The 21,259-nt window shown below is 42.9% G+C and overlaps 1 protein-coding gene across 1 annotated transcript in view; it reads right to left on the reverse strand.

Annotated features, from left to right (window-relative positions):
- SLC27A2 (solute carrier family 27 member 2) overlaps positions 1–21,259 on the reverse strand; it is a 114,824-nt gene that overhangs the window by 23,302 nt on the left and 70,263 nt on the right. The window contains exons 3-5 of the mRNA XM_077471273.1: positions 16,840–16,998; positions 12,371–12,495; positions 9,802–9,996 (exon numbers count right to left, since the gene is read on the reverse strand). Coding sequence (XP_077327399.1) covers positions 9,802–9,996; positions 12,371–12,495; positions 16,840–16,998 — 479 coding nt within the window. The remainder of the gene's footprint in view (positions 1–9,801; positions 9,997–12,370; positions 12,496–16,839; positions 16,999–21,259) is intronic.

Here is a 21,259-nt window from a genome sequence, read left to right on the forward strand (position 1 = left end):
TGGAGGAAAAGTGCTGCTGCTGTGAGAATGAGAGGGAAAAGCTGCTGCATGATTGGATAGCAGGACCGAAAAAGTAGTAATAGAGGGTTTTACTGCACAAAACAGTAAAAGGGGACAGAATTAAGGCTGAAGTTTAGGTATAGCAATTTTTCCATAGGTATTGGCCCAGCTGGGACCTACTGTATGTAGTTATGAACTGTATATACCAGGGGTCTACAAACTTTTATTAACCACTTCAGCCCCTTAAGGATTTACCCTCTTCCTGACCAGAGCACTTTTTGTGATACAGCACTGTGTCGCTTTAACTGACATTGCACCCAAACAAAATTTACATCCTTTTTTTTCCCCACATATAGAGCTCTCCTTTGGTGGTATTTGATCACCTCTGCGGTTTTTATTTTTTGTGCTATAAACAAAAAAACAGCGACAATTTTGAAGAAAAAGCAATATTTTTTACTATACTATATACGGTACTTTTACTATATTTTATAATAAATATCCGCAAAAAAATATAAACAAATTTCTTTCTCAGTTGAGGCCGATATGTATTCTTCTACATATTTTTGGTAACCAAAATCGAAATAAGCGTATATTGATTGGTTTGCACAAAACTTATAGCGTCTACAAAAAAGGGGATAGATTTATGGCATTTTTATTAAGATTTTTTTTTATTTTATTTGTAATGGCGGCAATTTTTATCATGACTGCGACATTATAGCGGACACATTGGAAACTTTTGACACTATTTTGGGACCATTGTTATTCATACAGCGATCAGTGCTATAAAAATGCACTGATTACTGTGTAAATGACACTGGCAGGAAAGGGGTTAAACACTAGGGGGCGATCAAGGGGTTAAGTGTGTACTAGGGAATGATTCTAACTTTAGGGGGGATGGGCTACAACTCACATGACAGCGGTCACTGCTCACGGTGACAGGGAGCAGTGATCTCTGTCATGTTACTAGGCAGAACAGGGAAATGCCTTGTTTACATTGTCATCTCCCCGTTCTGCCACTCTGTGACATGATTATGGGTCCCCAGCGGACATCGAGTCACGGAGTACGTGGTGGGTGTGAGCGCACACGCCCACAATGCTGCAATTTAAAGGGGACATACCTGTACACCCATTTGCCCAGCCATGCCATTGTGCAGACGTACATAATTGTGCGCTGGTCAGTTTACTGTCCTTCAGACTTTTGGGGGGCTTGACTGTGGCTATTGGGAGTAGAAATTGTCCTGGCATCAGTGGGAATAAGCAATGCAAAAAATTCCTCCCCCAGTACATGTAAACATGGTGTCAGTGGGACAAATAGTGCCCCATACTTGGTGTCAATAGGAGAAATAATGCCCATTGTTGTGTCAGTGGGAGGAGTAGTGTCTTGTATCAGTGGGAGGAAAGGAGCTTCATGGGCCAGTTAAAGGCAAGCAAAGGGCCACATCCCTTGTGGCGAAATTTGGAGACCACTTGTATATACCATACCTTTGGGATCCCTGTGGAAGTTGGAAATCACTGAAGTAGGCACTGCTACTACAATGATCTCCACTGCATGAGTGCCATTCATGGAACACTTTGCACTTTCTCAGTGAATGCAAAACATTCTCTGATTGGATGAGGGGGAAAAGTGAGGTGACCGCACCACAATCTCCAAAAAAACACAAACCTCTTACCAAATCACAGAACACTTTGCATTCACTGGGAAAATGCAAGGTGTTCTTTTAATAACTCCCTGTGCTGAGTGGGCAACCTCCTGTGCTCAGTAAGCCACTCAGCATGGGACCCAAAATGGAGATCGCTGGCATAGTGGGATTTACTTCAGTGATTTCCAGCTTCTAAAAGAACGGCCAGGTATACATACATACATACTTACATTGGACTAATGTAACTATGTAAAAGTTGCTTTAAAGATACAAATTCCTGTGGATTATGATGGGACATTTGCTGTTGTGCACAGCCCTGTAACTTCTACTACTGATAACTGATAATATTAAAATGAATGTAGGGGACCCGAGTACACTGGGACTTCGGGATTAAAAATACCTGCATTGTTAGGTCTTATGAATACTCAGCAGACTTGAAGGACTGCTAAACTGTAAGTGTGGTCCATATGGGACTTTTGTCAGAATACACCTTTGAACTGTTTGCGGCACATGCTGACTACTAGTTGATGCTGCCTTGCTATACTAGTTAATGTGGAACTGGGTTTTTGGACCTAATTTTGCAATAAAGTAGCTGTTTGTTTACTCCAGCGGTGTTATGATAATTATTACCTGCCATGTCTTCCTTATGTCATTTTGCAGCATAGTATTCCAGTAACCGCTTTATGACCCCTTTTTCTAGGACACAGTGTTGAAAGTTGCAATGATTGATTACTGTGATGATAATTAATTACCAAGGTGTGTCATTTTTTATACTCAATCCAGCCCACTGTTTTATCGGAGTTTGATATGCTGAACTACAGGGAGAACAGCCATTTAACCACTTTCAGACCGGACCAATTTGCTGGTCAAAGACCAGACCACTTTTTGCGATTCGGCACTGCGTCGCTTTAACTGACAATTGCGCGGTCGTGCGACGTGGCTCCCAAACAAAATTGACGTCCTTTTTTTCCCACAAATAGAGCTTTCTTTTGGTGGTATTTGATCACCCCTGCGGTTTTTATTTTTTGCGCTATAAACAAAAATAGAGCGACAATTTTGAAAAAAACGCATTATTTTTAACTTTTTGTTATAATAAATATCCCCCCAAAATATATAAAAAAACATTTTTTTCCCTCAGTTTAGGCCGATACGTATTCTTCTACATATTTTTGGTAAAATTATTGATTGGTTTGCGCAAAAGTTATAGCGTTTACAAAATAGGGATAGTTTTATAGCATTTTTATTAATAATTTTTTATTATTTTTTTTTTTACTAGTAATGGCGGCGATCAGCGCTTTTTATTGTGACTGCGACATTGTGGGGGACCCATCGGACATTTTTGACACATTTTTGGGACCATTGTCATTTATACAGTAATCACTGTTATATAAATGCAGTGATTCCTGTGTAAATGACACTGGCAGTGAAGGGGTTAACCAGTGGGTGGCAGTGTAGGGGTTAAGTGTTCCTAGGGGTGTGTTACTAACTGTGGGGGGGTTGGGCTTTCATTTAGTGAACACTGATCTCTGCTCCAATCACATGGAGCAGAGATCAGCGTCACTAGTTGGTAGGCAGAATGGAGAAATGCTGTTTACAACGGCATTTCTTCATTTGGCCGCTCCGTGAGACGATCGCGGGTATGCCCGTGGCGATCAAGTCCGCGGGTCCCGCGACCGGACTCACGGGGGTCCCGACCAGCGCGGGAGCGCGCCGCCGGCAGCGCGCTCCCGATGGCAGGGCGGCAAATTTAAAGGGACGTACATGTACGCCCATTTGCCTGCCCGTGCCATTCTGTCGACGTACATCGTCGTGCGCTGGTCGGCAAGTGGTTAAACTACACATCCAAAGTAAGCTTTCATTAAAGTGTTTATTAATTTATTAGTATACAGGGTGCAATTTACATTATCCTCTTGGTTGATGAATCTAATGTCCCTGTGACTGTGCTTTATAAAAAAAAATGCAGCCATATGCTTTGTTTACAGAGCGCAGATCTGCAATCACGCGACCCGCCGTCTTTCTCCTCTCTTGTATGACAGCTGCAGTGGGCGGGGCCGAGGATTCCCCACTCACGTCATTCAGGAGAGGAGGAGAAGAGAAGGAGAGAGGCGGCCTGCCCGATCGCCGATCTGTACTCTGTAAACAAGGTATATAGCTGCATTAGATTCATCAACCAAGAGGATAATGTAAATTATATCCAATTTGAGTAGCAGAAGGGGAGGGGTCAGGCACGGACACGGAGCTCACAGACAAGGAGGGAAAGGGTGAGGAGGACAGAAGAGACAAAGAGCAGGGCTGCGGATGACGGAGGCACGTAAACTAACCACGATGTCAGGGCTCAACAGCCTTGATGAACTGTGGTCAGTTTACAGGGGGGAGGGCATAGCCAGGCAGGATCAGCCAGGTTTTTTAGGTGTTACAGGGGGCCAAAGGACACAACACAAGCACCGTGCTGTATAACATGCTTTAACCTCCTTATTAGTATTCCCGAGTGTGGCTCGGGGTGAATTTTCAGTACCAAAAGTGGTATCCCCGAGCCACACTCGGAATCACATCGCAGGATCCAGGCAAAGTTACTTACTTTGTCCCCAGGATCCTGCGATGTTTCCCCGCTGTGTGTGCGCGCCGTGTCTCTGCTCGATTCATCACAGTGCCGAGCTCCGATCCCTGCGAGCGTTGCGACGCATGGGGACAGAGCACAGCGCCAAATTCAAAAAGTTAAAAACAAAATACATACAGTACATTGTAATCTTACAGATTACATAACTGTATCAAATTATTTCAAATCCCTTTTGTCCCTAGTGGTTTGTCCAGTGTCCAGCATGCAGTTTTATATTATAAATACTGTTCTTTGTGCCTGATAACTGGAGATTGTCCATAGCAACCAAAAAGCGCCCCAAAAAGCGTCAAAGGCGGTTTAGACCAGCTAGAGAACAGCGATAATAAATTAGAATCACTAAGTGATAGTGATTTGTGGGGAAATCCGTCAAACACTAAAAGTAATGACAGCGACAATTCTGCAACTGAACAAAATTCTGTGTTTTTGATTTGATTACATTATTGAATAATTTTTATTATTATTACTTGTTATAATTATTTATAGTTATTTATTATATTATAATTTAATATACAGGTTTGGAAATATCAGTTTGTAAATGGATAGAAAATTGTCGTAGTGAGTAGTGATTAATGATTCTTACTCTGAATGGTCTAAGGTTATCAGTGGTGTACCCCAAGGTTCAGTGCTGGGACCCTTACTTTTTAACATCTTTATAAATGATATTGGGTCTGGGATCAAAAGTAACATTTCTGTCTTTGCAGATGACACCAAGCTATGCAGTGGAATAACGTCCTTACAGGATGTCTCCAATTTACAAGCCGACCTCAATACACTGTCTAATTGGGCGACTATGTGGCAGATGAGGTTTAATGTTGAGAAATGTAAAGTTATGCACTTGGGGGCTAAGAATATGCATGCATCATACATGCTAGGGGGAGTACAACTGGGGGAATCCATAGTGGAGAAGGATCTGGGGGTTTTGGTAGATCATAAGCTCAATAAAAGCATACAATGCCAAGCTGCGGTTTACAAAGCGAGGAAAGTCCTTTCTTGTATTAAGAGAGGTATGGACTTCAGAGAGAGAGATATAATTTTGCCCCTGTTCAAATCATTAGTAAGACCTCACCTGGAATATGCAGTTCAGTTTTGGGCACCAGTTCTCAAAAAGGATATCAGGGAACTGGAGAAAGTGCAGAGAAGGGCAACCAAACTGATAAGAGGCATGGAGGAGCTCAGCTATGAGGAAAGATTAGAGGAACTAAATTTATTCACTCTTGAGAAGAGGAGAATAAGGGGGGATATGATCAACATGTTCAAATATATAAGGGGTCCATATAGTGAACTTGGTGTTGAGTTATTCTCTGTACGGTCAACCCAGAGGACACGGGGGCACTCTTTACGTCTAGAGGAAAAGAGATTTCATCTTCAAATACGGAAAGGTTTCTTCACAGTAAGAGCTGTGAAAATGTGGAATAGACTCCCGTCAAAGGTGGTTCTGGCCAGCTCAGTAGATTGCTTTAAGAAAGGCCTGGATACTTTCCTGAATGTACATAATATAACTGGGTACTAACATTTATAGGTAAAGTTGATCCAGGGAAAATCCGATTGCCTCTTGGGGGATCAGGAAGGAATCTTTTTCCCCTGCTGTAGCAAATTGGAGCATGTCCTGCTGGTTTTTTTTCCGCCTTCCTCTGGATCAATTGTGGGCATAAAATTGGGTATATTGGATTGTACGATTATTTTTTATTTTATTTATTTTTTTTTAAGATTGAACTGGATGGACTTGTGTCTTTTTTCAACCTGACTAACTATAACTATAATTTTGCGTTTCAAACTTTATCATACCCGGGATGTCTACTAGACTCTTGTCTAGACAGATTTAAGTGAGTTATTCTTAAGAATTACAGGCCTACAATATAAAACGCCAAATTTCCATGCAAAACATTGTACTGCTTTGAGCATCAAAAATCGGACATAATCATACCACCAGGGAGGTTAAAAGAACAAGATCTTTATTTTATTTTTTTGGGGTTTTGGCCTTTTTGAATGCAGCATTCAGAATGCACAATCAGAGGGAGATTGCAGTGGCTTTAACATCACACTGATGTGCAGTAGCTGCAAGGCCGTAGAATTCTAAACAGCAGCAAAGATGCATGTGGCACTAAAGCTACTTTCACACTGGGGCGGGCGTCAGCAGTAAAGCTGCGCTATTTTTATCTTCACTTTACTGTCATTTCTGCAGCGCTATTTGGCCACTAGCGGGGCAGTTTTAACCCCAGCTAGCGGCTGAAAAAGGGTTAAAACTGCCCGCAAAGGGCTGCTGCAGCTTGGTGGCGCTGCCTCATTGTTTTCAATGGGCGGGGGTGGGCTTTAGAAGCGGTGTATACACCGCTCCTACAGCGCTGCAAAGATGCGGCTTGCAGGACATTTTTTTACCATCCTGCAAGTACACCACTCCAGTGTGAAAGCCCTCAGTCTTTTTACACTGGAGAGACAGGGGAGGCTCTTTACAGGCGCTATGCAGGTACTATTTTAAGCGCTGTAGCGCCTGTAAAGCGACTCTGTGTGAAAGTAGCCTTAGACACAGCAGTGGGTTGTAAAGGTAGCCAATGGAGTATATTTACTAAAGGCAAAAATACTGTGTATTGCGTCAAAGCTTATTAAATGAGGTAAAGAGTCACTTTGCAAAGAATACCCAATCACATGCAAGGGAAATTTTAAATAACAGCATTTTTGCTTGCACGTGATTGGATGATGGAAGTTAGCTAAGAAAAACCATCCTCCCCTCCTGAAGACTCCTGCAATGTATGACATCATTTACCTAGGTCTGGAAACCAGGAAGTAACCAAAGAAATGTAAGAACATTTTTTATCTATTTTCTAATGCTAGTAGCATAAGAATTTAAAATAGTCAATGTTGATTGAGAGAGTGATGTTTCACTTTGGGAACTGCTTCCAGACAGTATATTTATGTCTAAACAGACGCTGATGGTAAATAAGGCAGTGCAATCCTTTAAAACTTCACTCCATTATCTAACTCTCCTACTTACACCTAATTAGCACTCACCACCAGCCAAACCATGATGGGCAAGAGTTAAAAAAAATGCATATAATAAAGTTCTTATTTTTTTTCCTGAATCCGCTCTGAACAACACATTCTTCCATTTTTACAACTGATATACTGTATATTACAGCATGCTTTACCGAGAGCATAAAATCATCTCATCAGTCCCTGACCCCTGAAGAAGCTCACAATCTAAATCTTGGTTTACACTATTGCTCGTGGTTGCGTGTGGGAATCATACCTGTTCCCCGCACCCGCAGCAAAAACACACTGCTCTTTGAAAATGTGCAGGGCAACCATTCATTTTTAATGGCACCCCACACATCTAAAAATGCAGCTCATGTGTGGGTCCAGCAAAGGCACCATGCAAATTCCTTGCCCCTGCATTTTAAAAATGGTGCAGGAACCTTTTCCCTGCACGAAACACGAGAGTCACATTAGTGTGAACCAGGCCTATTGTTCTTACCATGCTTGGGCCATATCTGGGAGGATAACATCTATTATAGTAGAACTAGGTTGTGGGAGGAAACTAGAGAACCCAGAAGAAACACATGAAAGCATGCAGAGAACATTCAAATTCCATGTAGATGGTGTTCCATATGTGAATCAAACCCAGGACCCAAAGCTGAAAGGCAACAGTAATATCCACTTCAGTATTTCTGTCTTTAGCTGGCCATACATGGATCAAAATGTGTCCGGTTCAGCAGGGACCAACCGATATTCAATCCATGTATGGGCACTGTGGCTGTAAAGAAGTTGATCTACTGATCAATTTCTGTACAATCGCCGTCATTTTTTTTTGTTTGCCTTATCAGCATTGCAGGCTATAGAAGGCAGTGCCGATCAGTGTATTCTGATGACAGGGAAGTCTTTCGGCTGTCAGAATACAAAAGCTCAGTGCGGAGGATACCCCCCATCCATTTTGAGTGTGTGAATGGGGGAATCAAGTCAGTTTTTTTCATTCAACCCCTTGGTCGCCCCTTCACTCCCCCTAATATTTACCCTCACTTGATCTAGTGCTGTGCCCATCTGCAGTAGCTCTCTCCTCTCACTTCCCGGTCTCACAGGCTTTGCTGAGGCAGCGGGAGTGCGAGGCCAAGCTGCGTGGTCTTGGTCTATAGATGCAGGCAGCGCAGTTCAGGATAGATGTGGTGTGCCATGAAAAGAGGTGACTTCCTATGGTAGCGCACCTTGAAGAGGAGTAGTCAGAAGCGCTAGCGGGGGACCCGAGAAGAGCAGGTTCAAAAGTGCTCTGCCCAGTTCTATTGCACAGAGTAGGTAAGTAAAAAAGAGTTTTTTATTTAAAAATTGAGTTTACAATCACAAGATGAATTCCAGGTATGGATAGGTTTTCATTAGTTACATTGGTGCAGCTTAGACCAATGTATACATATACCATACCTGTGGGATCCCTTTGGAGGCTGAAAATCACTGCAATTATTACTTCAATTATCTCCACTTTCTTCAGATTTTTCTGTGCCAAGCTGCTGCCCTGCTGCATTGTGAACACAGGAGGTTGCCTGATCGGCATGGACACAATTCAGAGAATGCTATGCATTTTCTCAATGAATGCAAAGTTTTCTCTGATTGGATGAGGTGGAAAGCACAATATCACGTCCCTGCCTCTTGTAAAGTCACAATCTCCACTTTGTCCAGTGATGCAGCTCTTAAGCCCCTTTCAAACGGAGCTGTCTGCATGCGGACTCCGCTTGCTCAGCGGGGACCGCTCCATTGATCCCCGCTGTCCAGGCGGATGACAGGTCCGTCTCCGCTCACTGTGCAGGGACAGACCTGTCAGAGCTCCGCTCTCCTCTATGGAGGATCGGATGAAAACGGACTGTGCGTTTGCATTCAATCCAATAGACGGATGGAAAATAGGGTTTCCATCCATCTGGATTCAGCAGATCGGATGTCAGTGCTGACATCCATCGCTCCATAGACCTGAATGAAGCATCCATTCAGGTCTGCCTAAAAAACTGACAGGCGGAACTGAGTGGTCCACCCATGTGAAAGGGACCTTACAGGTGCCAGGATTTGACACTGAGCTGCTCATGCGTAGCTATCAGTGTGCAATTAGCAAAAAAACGCTAGCAGGCAGAGGAAGCGATTTCATGGCAGAAGAGACAAGCATACATTCTTCTACTAAAAATTCCTACCTACTAGTATTTTTTTAACATTACAATTTTTGTTCTGCTTTAAAGGAAAATATTACAAAGAAGGATGCATAAGCTGACACTGATGTTCACCTTCTAAAATAAAGTCTACAGACTTGCAAAGCTGAAACTGACTTATTATAAAGAGCAATGAAGTACAGAACTTATTTTTGCATCCCTACAGACCTTTGTGGAGTGTGGAGTTCTGGTCACCCATTATCATCTATCCTTATTGTAATCCACCACTGTCAAAACCCCCTGCTTCCTTGTTTTCTACCCTTACTAGGGTGGTCTCTCTTTATACACTAATGCCTAATGCCACTAATGCCAATTATCTTCCAAAAACATTTATGACCCACTTTATCAATGTATATATTTTTTTATTTACCTTGAGTAAGAAGTTTTCTCTGCCTACTGCGCCAACTGTGTTGGTGTAGTTAATAAATAATATATTTCCTTCAGTAGCTGCATAAAATTCATACATGTGAATATCTCCAAACCTCCTCAGAAACTCGCTCCAGACATCAGTCCGTAGACCGTTGCCAAGGGCCATCCTCACATTATGGGATGCATCATCATCTGTCTGGAAAGGGAAGTTTAGGAAAACAGATTAGGAAAGCAAATGTGCAATATTAAGCTTTGGCTTGTTATCTGTCTTGATTTCTCTTGTTAATGATTCTTGTAGACATCACTGACTTGCTACCATACCTCTTATAGATCTTTGTAGTAGTCATTAACCAGAAACATCAAGTTACCCAAGTAACTGTAAGTAAATTATTACACTCTTAAGCCTCGTACACATGATCGGATTTTCCGCAGACAAAACCTCTGACTTTTGTCTGAAGGCATGTGCCTGGATTTTGTCTTGCATACAAACGGTACAGAATTGTTGGCCAACAAACACAAACATAGTGATGTACTAGACGTACTAGGAGCTGAAAAAGAGGAATTTCAATTGTCAGGTGCCACCCTTTCTGCTCCTTCTGCTAATTTCATGTTAGTAGAAGTTTGGTGAGTGTTGATTCGCACTTTTCAGTTCGTTTTCTGAACAGCCGTTCGTCAACCAGCCATGTTGAGGAATCGGAGGAGATAACGTGTTATTTATTATTGGCCTTGGAGTTACTGCTTTGACCCAAGTCCAGTCCAGGAACAGGAGGAGGAGGATTTCTTGAACCAAAAATCCTGGACTGGACTTGGGTCAAAGCAATAACTTCAAGGCCAATAATAAATAACATGTTATCTCCTCCGATTCCTCAACATGGCTGGTTGACGAACAGCCGTTCAGAAATGAACTGAAAAGTACAAAATGAAAAAAGTTGCAAACCACACTTCCCAAACTTCTACTAGCACGAAATTAGCAGGAGCAGAAAGGGTGGTGCATAACAATTTAACTTCCTCTTTTTCGGGTCTTAGTATGTCTAGTATGTCACTACGTTCGTGTTTGTTGGCCGACAATTGTGTACCGTTTGTATGCAAGACAAAATCCAGGGACATGCCTTTCGGACAAAAGTCAGAGGTTTTGTCTGCAGAAAATCTGATCGTGTGTAGGAGGCATAAAGGGTTGCCTATTTAGGTAATAGTCTTCCTAAGGTGGAGAAGCAATTGCTATTTTTGTGATTTTAGGGCTATGAATTTATATTTAAAACAAAATGTATCAATAAATAAATAATATGTTTTTGTTTGGAGCCTTGAGTAAATGTAAACACCTTAAAAGCCTTAGGCCCCTTTCACACTGGGGTGGTTTTCAGGCATTACAGCGCTAAAAATAGCGCCTGTCTAGCACCTAAAAAAACTGGCCCCTTTCACTCTAGTGTGAAAGCCGGAGGGCTTTCACACTGGAGCGGTGCGCTGGCAGGACGGTGAAAAAAGTCCTGTTGGCCACATCTTTGGAGTGGTGAAGGAGCGGTGTATTCCCCGCTCCTAAACCGCTCCCACCCATTGAAATCAATGGGACAGCGCGGCAATACCGCCGGCAAAGCGCTGCTGCAGCGCCGCTTTGCTGGCGGTTTTAACACTTTTTCGGCCGCTAGTGGGGGTTAAAACCACCCCGCTAGCGCCCGCAGACCGCCGCTAAAACGACGGTAAAGCTCCACTAAAAATAGTGGCGTTTTACCGCCGACGGCCGCACCGCCCCAGTGTGAAAGGGGCCTTAGTTAGCCAATTGGCACTTGCATTTGGATAGTATACAACAGTATATAAAGAGTGTGGTGTTTTTTAATTTAAACAAAACTGCAAAATTGGAATATATCCTAACTTACTCAGATTTAAAGTGGTTGTATAGTATTTTTTTTTACTTTTACCTACAGGAAAGCCTATAATAAGGCTTACCTGTAGGTAAAAAAAATATCTCCTAAACCTGTACGATTTAGGAGATATTCCCCTCGGCATGCGCCGCTGACTGCAGCGGCGCATGCGCACAAGGGGATTCTCGGCTGAAAGCCCGGCAGTCGCCGGACCCGGCCCGGATGAAATCTCCTGCGCGCATGCGCGGGAGTGACGATATCGCGGCTCCGGCCACTCACAGCGCCGGAGCCGCAATACCCGGAAGAAACATCGAGGGAGCATGTCAGCTCCTTCGGCGTGGATCGGGCCAGATGTCGGGGCCTCATTCTAAGGTAAGTATTTCATAATGAGTTAGTATGCGGTGCATACTAGCTCATTATGCCTTTTCCTTTGCAGGTGGCAAAAAAAAAAAAACATTAGCGGGTATACAACCGCTTTAACAACAAACAGATTGATTTTTGTATGGTTGTGCAAAAGCACAGATCTCTACCATTCTAGCTGAACTTCCAGGTATTGATTTGTCAATATTCCAGTTGACATCTGGACGAAGTATTTTTTTCTGCCATACACATTATTAGATAGACTTCTGAAACATGTTTAGCACTTTTGCTGGCTAAAATCTTAATATTTCACACATGCTTTACATTCCTACAATGCACCACAACAACAGGTACCTTAGGAACATTGCAAAGGTAGCGCAGCACTTCTCCAATATATTGGATAACAGTCACATTATACTTCCTGCAATCATCCCAAAACTGGCTGGCAGAAAACTTCTTCCGTAACACAAGAGTACAACCTGAGAGCAATGAGAGGAAATAAATATCAAAGAACAAGAACACATAAAAAGAAACAATTCATTATTATTACTATCAATATAGTTTATCTGTCACAAGGCTTTGATGGAAGCAGCCGTTCCTTCACCTATGTACCTCATAATGTCTAAGCCCTTGTACACACGGTTGGAGATTCCGACGGAATGTGTCCTATCAGACCGTTTTATCAGATAATCCGACTGTGTGTGGTATGCATCGGACTGATTCCATCGGAATATCCGTCAGACCCAATTTTCCAACTTGCTGGAAATATTTTCTGACAAACTGGTCCGATCGGACATACTCCGATCATGTGTAGAGGATTCTGATCGGACCAAGTGCCACGCATGCTCAGATCAAATTTCTACATCAAAGCTATTGGCTACTAGCCTGAACGTAGCCCCATCGTAACGAAATTACGTCATCACGTTCTAAACGATCAGATTTTCCGACAACTTTGTCCGACCGTGTGTATGCAACAGTTTCGGACAAGATCCGTCGAACAAAATCCGACGGACAAAATCCGACGGATTTGGTTGTCGGAATCTCCGACCGTGTGTACAAGGGCTAATGCCGCGTACACACGACCGGACTTTGACGGACTAGGTCCGACAGTCTTCCCGACAGACTTTCGGCGGAGTTTCGACTGACTTTCCGAACGAACGGACTTGGCCACACACAAGCACACCAAAGTCCGATGGATTCAAACGTGATGACGTAGGACCAGACTAGAATTAGGAAGTTCATAGCCAGTAGCCAATAATTGCACTAGAGTCGGTTTTTGTCTGTCGGACTAGCATACAGACGAATGGATTTTTCGACCGGACTCGAATCCGTCGGAAAGATTTGAAACATGTTTTAAATCTAAAGTCCGTCTGATTTTTAGACAGCAAAGGCCCGATGAAGCCCACACACGATCGAATTGTCCGGCGGATTCGTTCCGTCGGACCTAGTCCGTTGAAAAGTCCGGTCGTGTGTATGCAGCATAAGGCATCAAAGTGGAAAGCTGAATAAGGCTGGCCTCATTTCTTTCCTGCAACTTTTGTTGATGCGGAAATCCCTCCTCCTGGGCCATTGTCTTCTGCTGGCGCGTGGGGGGGAGGGGGGGGCATCCCTGCCACGAGAAGACAGTGATTATTGCTAGCAGCTATAGCAGCTGCTAGTGATAGTTGCAGAAGATAATTCGGCAGACTGGTTCTACCCAAGTTGATCGATCAATAAACTTGGTACATTCAGCCTGCACAATAATGGTTCAAATTTCGGCTGGTTCCTGCTGAACCGGCTGAGATTCGAACTGTGTATGGTCGGCCTAACTATCTGGGAACCAGTATGCTTTTCATTAAATGAGAAAGAAGGACCCATGGCTGACTGCAATGATTTCTGAACAATGTCAGACTGAGTCTGTCCTAGGGGCAGGTTGTGCTTCCACTCATTAACATACAATGCAGGAGGCCAACTTTTAAACCTTTAACACTTTCTCAGGACATTGTTCAAACCTAGTTTACAGTTGATACTGAGATCTACCAGCACATTGCAGACAGTGTTATCTATAGAAAACACAGTTGCCCAGCACCTCATAAACAAAGAGATCTAAAGCCTAGTACACACAATCAGAATTTCATACAAAAAATATTGCTTTCAAAGCCATCGTACGATAATCTGGTCATTAGTACACAGCTTTCATCTGAAAGTAACAGAAGGGACAAACACCAAAAATGTTCTCACGCAGTACCAGATCGTACGATATTTGTTTAATCAGTACAGTTTTCGTGTGAAAATACAATACAAATACATTACAGGCATACCCCACTTTGCGCAACCTCACTTACAATAGCAAGTACGGACACATTGGTGTCTATAGGAAATCTTTGTCAGCTTAACATGGCACTGCTCCCTGTTAATGCGATTTTGGGATCAGCCGGCTTGCCTAGGTAATTAGTTATGCCCATAAATGACTATTGCAATTCAGCACATGCATTGAGAAGGGAAAAAAAGTATTCCTTCACTTTAAGTGAATTTTCGTTTTACATACATGCTCTGGTCCCATTGTGTACTTAAAACTGGGGTATGCCTGTACATCACTTTCAATGTTTTATTCTGTTGTACAAGAATTTTCATACTTTAGTAACCTATTCATTTTTAATAAAGAGACTAGCATGCAAAAAAAAACAAAAAACAAAAACAAATGATCATTCGTTGGATAATATCATCGTATGTACTAGGCTTTTTTTTTTTTTGCAGGATAGGGGTTATCAGAAAAGAGCATCTAAAATGGTAAGCAGGAATTGGAAGATATATTTTTTTTAAGTAGGTAGGTATTATCCTAATTTGGCTACAAACCTCGAAATGGGAAAAGGGGAGGGTAAATCTCGTCACTACTGACGAAATTAACTATTCGCTATAATCATTGCACTGCTCATGAGAACAGTCTCTCAGTAGCAAAAGTAAAGTGGTATAAAAATTGAACTGGTTCATTAAGTGCCGGTGTTCTGTCAACAAGTGTCCGGCCATCGAATAGTGTCCGCCATGTACTGCGCAGGCACAGCGATTGCGCAATACGGAGGAGAAGGAGACTCCGAAAGTCTCTGAAGAAGAATGGCGCCGGTTGAAGTCCCACCATCCAAGTGGACATACGGTTGCAGATAGTAAGAGGGCCCCTCGCGGGCTCACTTCTCTCGCCACGCGTCGGGCATGGCCTCGCTTCACTCGGCTCTTTTTTATTCTAACTCTTTGTCCACTTGGATGGTGGGGCTTGAACCTGGACTTACCACGCAGGCTCCGTTTATCTTTGGAGATGTTCAGCTTCTCCGTGTCCTCCGTACTGTACAAGCGCAGTACAGGACGGACACTATCCGATGGGGGACACTATTTGATACAACACCGGTTCACACTGAGGCAGCACGACTTGCAGCGTGACTGCCTCAGGCGATCTGCACACGACAGTAGCGGCGACTTGCAAAACGACTTCTCTATAGAAGTCAATGCAAGTCGACCCCAAAATCGTACAGGAACCTTTTTCTAAGTCGGAGCAACTTGAGTTGCTCCGATTAGAATGGTTTACATTGTACAGAATGGGACGCGACTTGTCAGGCGGCTAAGTTGCCTGACAAGTCGCCCCAGTGTGAACTGGCTCTTAGACCCCTTTCACACTGGGGCGTTTTTCAGGTGTTTTTCGGGCGCTTTAGCGTTAAAAAAAAGCGCCCGTAAAGCGATTGAAAGAAGCCTCATCTGCAATCCCAACGTGAAAGCCCAAGTCCTTTAAGAGCCCTTTCACGCTGCCAGCGCATAAAGTGCTGTTTAAACTAGTGGCGCTTTACCAGCGTTTTTCAAGCGCTAGTGGGGAGCTTTTAACCCCTGCTAGTGGCCAAATAAAGGGTTAAAAGCTCCCACAAAGCACTCGGGCTTTCACATTGGGATTGCAGATGAGGCTTCTTTCAGGCGTTTTACATGCGCTTTTTTTAAAGCTAAAGTGCCTGAAAACTGCCCCAGTGTGAAAGGGGTCTTAATGTTCTTTGAATAAAACAATTAGGGGGAGATTTACTAAAACTGGAGCACTCAGAATCTGGTGCAGCTGTGTATGGTAGCCAATCAGCTTCTAACTTCAGCTTGTTCAATTAAGCTTTGGCAATTAGGCTGGGTTCACACTGGTACGACAAACGCTCTGACATTGGGAGCTCATATAGCATGGCATGTATAAATGAATGGTTCCCTATGAGAGCCATCTTAACTGGTCTGACAAAAGTCGGTCTGACTTTGAAAAAGGTTCCTGCACTCTTTGGTCTGACTTTGATCCTACTTCAGCCCATTGAATATCATTGAAGTCAAATCAAAACAAGATCCTCATCCTAACCATCCGACTTATTGCATCCGACATGGTGTTTACAGCAGCAGTAAAAGGAATATATGTCACACTGGGATTGTTTTGATTGGTCAAAGGACAAGTCAGACTCAAAGTCAGAGCAAACTCTTATCCTGTTCATTCAAGTCGCATGGAAGTAGGCCCAAAGTAGGACCGATGTTGCAGGGCAAAGTAGGATGACAGTACCAGTGTGAACACGGCCTTAGGCCTGATTTACACCTATGCATTTTTAGTGCTTTTTGCAGATTTGCACTACAGTCCATTTAACATGCTTTCCTATGGAACACGTTCTTGTAGTGCAAATCTGCAAATGCAAAAAGCACTAAAAATGCATAGGTGGGAATGGAGCCTTAAGCCCCTTTCACACTGACGGCCCTTCCAGCAAACAGTAGCGAGAATGCACCAATTTGATCTCAATCCCATCATACAGATGAACCATCCCTTTAAGTAGTACAACTGAAAATATTACCTTTTGAGATGCATCCATGGACTCCTATCAGCATAGCCGAGCTGTGGTACAGTGGTAGGGTAATATAGACTATATCTCTGGGTCTGATATGGCAGATTTCAAAAAAGCCAGTAGCCATAAGAACACGGCTGTGAGTTATAATAGCTGCCTTTGGAAGCCCTGTTGAAAATAAAAAGTAATTGAGTTAAGTTAGCATTAAAGGGTATTTATAGTTAAAAAGCCAAGATGTGGATAGAATAGGAGAGGCTTAAAAATTACTATCAGTTTAATGTTGCTCCTCAGATTCTCTGGATTGACCGTAGTTAGAGCTTTTGAATTATACAGTATCTCACAAAAGTGAGTACACCCCTGACATTTTTGGTAATATTTTATTGTACCTTTTCATGTGACAACACTGAAGAAATGACACAGTGTTCAGCTTGTATAACAGTGTAAATTTTCTGTCCCTTCAAAATAACTGAACACATATTTATGTCTAAACCGCTGGCAACAAAGCTGAGTATGTCCAAATTGTGTCCAAAGTGTCAATATTTTGTGTGGCCACCATTATTCTGCAGTACTGCCTTTACACATTTGTGCGTGGAGTTCACCAGAGATTCACAGGTTGCCACTGGAGTCCTCTTCCACTCCTCCATGATGACATCACAGAGCTGGTGGATGTCAGAGACCTTGCGCTCCTCCACCTTCTGTTTGGGGATGCCCCACAGATGCTCAATAGGGTTTAGGTCTGGAGACATGCTTGGCCAGTCCATCACCTTTACCCTCAGCTTTTTTAGCAAGGCAGTGGTCATCTTGGAAGTGTGTTTGGGGTCGTTATCATGTTTGAATACTGCCATGCAGCCCAGTCTCCGAACAGAGGGGATCATGCTCTGCTTCAGTATGTCACAGTACATGTTGGCATTCATGGTTTCCTCAATGAACTGTAGCTCCCCAGTGCCGGCAGCACTCATGCAGCGCCAGACCATGACACTCCAACCACCATGCTTGACTGTAGGCAAGACACACTTGTCTTTGTACTCCTCACCTGGTTGCCACCACACATGCTTGACACCATCTCAACCAAATAAGTTTATCTTGGTCTCATCAGACCACAGGACATGCTTCCAGTAATCCATGTCTTTAGTCTGCGTGTGCATCATCTTTAGAAGAGGCTTCTTTCTGGGACAGCAGCCATGCAGACCAATTTGTTGCAGTGTGTGGCGTATGGTCTGTGCATTGACAGGCTAACCCCCCCACCCGTTCAACCTCTGCAGCAATGCTGGCATCACTCATATGTCTATTTCCCAAAGACAACCTCTGGATTTGACGCTGAGCATGTGAACTCAACTGCTTTGGTCGACCATGGCGAAACCTGTTCTGAGTGGAACCTGACTGCTGTATGGTCTTGGTCACCATGCTGAAGCTCAATTTCAGAGTCTTGGCAATCTTCTTATAGCCTAGGCCATCTTTATGTAGAGCAACAATTCATTTTTCCAGATCCTCAAAGAGTTCTTTGCCATGAGGTGCCATGTTGAACTTCTAGTGACCAGTATGAGAGAGTGAGAGCGATAACACCAAATTTAACACACCTGCTCCCCATTCACACCTGAGACCTTGTAGCACTCATGAGTCACATGACACTGCGGAGGGAAAACTTTTGTTGGCAGTGGTTTAGACATTAATGGCTGTGTGTTGAGTTATTTTGAGGTAACAGCAATTTTTCACTGTTATACAAGCTGTACACTCACTACTTTACATTGTAGCAAAGTGTAATTTATTCAGTGTCATCACATGAAAAGATATAATAAAATATTTACAAAAATATGAGGAGTGTACTCACTTTTGTGAGATACTGTATATTGCTCTAGGTTTGCAGGGCCCGAGGCCCAGTCTTTACTCTCATTGATTTTTATCAGTAAATTTCCTGTGTTATTACTATGTATTCATGTCTGTTATGTCATGATATATGCTGTACTTGAAGTGGGTGCGAATCCCACGCCGTATTGTATTTGTACCAACCTTGACAATGTTGTTGTTTTATCTATGTCTCACAAAAAAGATTGAACAAAAATACTACCCTCTACACGTCCTATCCTGGATATGCAACAAGAAGAACAAGAAGAACAAGAACAGATCTCTCTCACGTGGCAGTTTAGCCGTGGATAGTTTACTGTGTTCAAAGGTGAATAAATTGTGGGGTTGATTTACTAAAACCGGAGCACTCAGAATCTGGTGCATGGCAGCCAGTCAGCTTCTAACTGAAGCTTGTTCAATTAAGCTTTGACAGTAAAACCTGGGAGCTGATTGGTTTCTATGCAGATCTGCGCTAGATTTTACACTCTCCAGTTTTAGTAAATCTCATCCACTGTGCTATGGCCGCATAAAGTCTAGCCGAATAGCTGCAGCCAGTTTATTTGCAGCCAACATATTGCAGAAACGCTGACCCTGGATGCACGCTGCCTGCATCCAGGGTCAGTATTTGCTTGTAACTGCTTGGAAGAGCTGCTACATGCAAACAGCAGCAACTCTTGCCAGTAAAATTCTGATAGCTGCTGCTGACAGCTTCTGCAGGCTGCATGCAATCGTCCATCGTCCATCGTGCAATCATCCATATGAATGTAGCTGTAGTTATAGACTGTGCCCTTATTAGAGAATATTTCCCTCACCAACTGTTTTGGTTGCAAATGCAAAAATGTTGCATTTTCCATCAATTTTATTTCCAGTAACAATGGTCACCAGGATAAATGATTTTAGTGCTTCTCTAGGTTATCCAAAAGTAGAAATAAGAGGCTTTGGGTATAAATACATATTAAATGCTGAAACCCATATTTAACATTAAGGGCTATGTCACACAGGGCGGATCAGTGATGCTCCGCCCCATGGATATCCGCTTGCTCAGTGGAGATCACTCCATCGATCCCCGCTGAGCAGGAAGATAGGAAGGGCCACCTTGTTTTCTAATTATGACAGCAGGTGCAAAAAAAGGACCCCCCATCCGCTGTCACAGGGAGGGGGTTTTGGGGGGGGGGGGGCAGGCTGCAAATACTGGAACATTTTATGCATTCCACCCTAAAAACAGATGGAACATGTAACATGTTTATAGAACGCCCCCCAGAAACACAATTTCCTGCTTGTGTGATTGACTTACTGATTTTCCCAGAAGTCTGCACTAAGATACAAGTCAGATATCAGTCATCCCCTGCAAAAAAATATCATTTTTAGTGAGATACTCCCAACAGGAAATCACGTCCAAAGGGATGCAGGCCCAGCAGCTTTCCTTATTAGTGCTTTGCAGGTGCTGCAGCTGATTGATAATTATGAAACCACTCCCATTAGACTCACTTTCCAACATGGACACAGACAAACACACATGGATTTCTTCAGAATAACAAAAGGTAGGAATCTGCAACAAAGGTTGTTAAAATCCTTGTAATGTGCATAGATCACCCAGAGGGGAATGTTTTCTTCTGAACAAAAAAGTGTAATCAGTCTTTAAAGTGGAACTTTAGTCAGAAAATTAAGTTGTATTAGAGCTCTTCAGGCTGGCCCCTTTTTCAGGTATAGTTATGTAAAACATCAACAATAAGTGTCTATTCTGTTTACAATCCAGTAATACACCGTCTCACGCTGCTCTGCACATGCACAGTTGCTCCCCATTTTTAGGCACTGCTGAATTTGTAGAGGCCGATCTGCTGACAGCCTTAAAGCTGAATTAAACCCTCCTATCCTTCATGACCAAGGAAGCTGCTTCTGTTTGATCTGCAACTGCCATGGTGCTGCACATGTGATCAGTTATGACACCAGCCATATGATGGTTTGACAGTTTGCTCAAGGACACAAGCAAACGTGATAGTTAGCAATCCCAGTATTCCGGGAATATAACTGTTTTTTGAAAACCATTAAATTGATGAGTTTAGTTCCACTTTATGATTTACTGCTGTTCAGGGGGCTCTGGCCTCCAGCAAGAAGGAACAGGAACAATGCTGGAGGCAATTTACAGCACACACTAATTTTAAAAGCATAATAATTAATGTGCAATGTATGTTCCTTGCTGAAGAACATTATTTTTTTTTATCAAATTGTTATGGGCCAAGTTCCGCTTTAAGTCCGGCAATGAGACACAATGTACCCTGTGCTGTGTAATGCAAGGCAAGGGTTAAAGTAAAACTAAAGGCAAAACTTATTTTTTTTGGGATTAAGTAAGGGACAGTTATAACCCCTGTCAGTTTTTTGCCCTCTGTGTCCCATTGAGGAGATTTTCTTTCTCTTCCTGTCCCATAGCCAAAACAGGAAGTGAGGGGAATGCCTGGTTTTTGCCAGGGTCTTTAGAACTATTGTCCCAATTGGAAGACTTGCCCTCTATTCCTGACCTGATGATGACCCCAAATTTAAGATTTTCCTTCACTTTCACTCTCAGTGATAATGGTTAAAATGATAAATA

Source organism: Lithobates pipiens, unplaced genomic scaffold (genome assembly GCF_037356315.1).
Source record: "Lithobates pipiens isolate NorthernLeopardFrog02 unplaced genomic scaffold, aLitPip1_a1.2 Scaffold_8, whole genome shotgun sequence".
In the NCBI taxonomy this organism is placed as follows: Eukaryota; Metazoa; Chordata; class Amphibia; order Anura; family Ranidae; genus Lithobates; species Lithobates pipiens.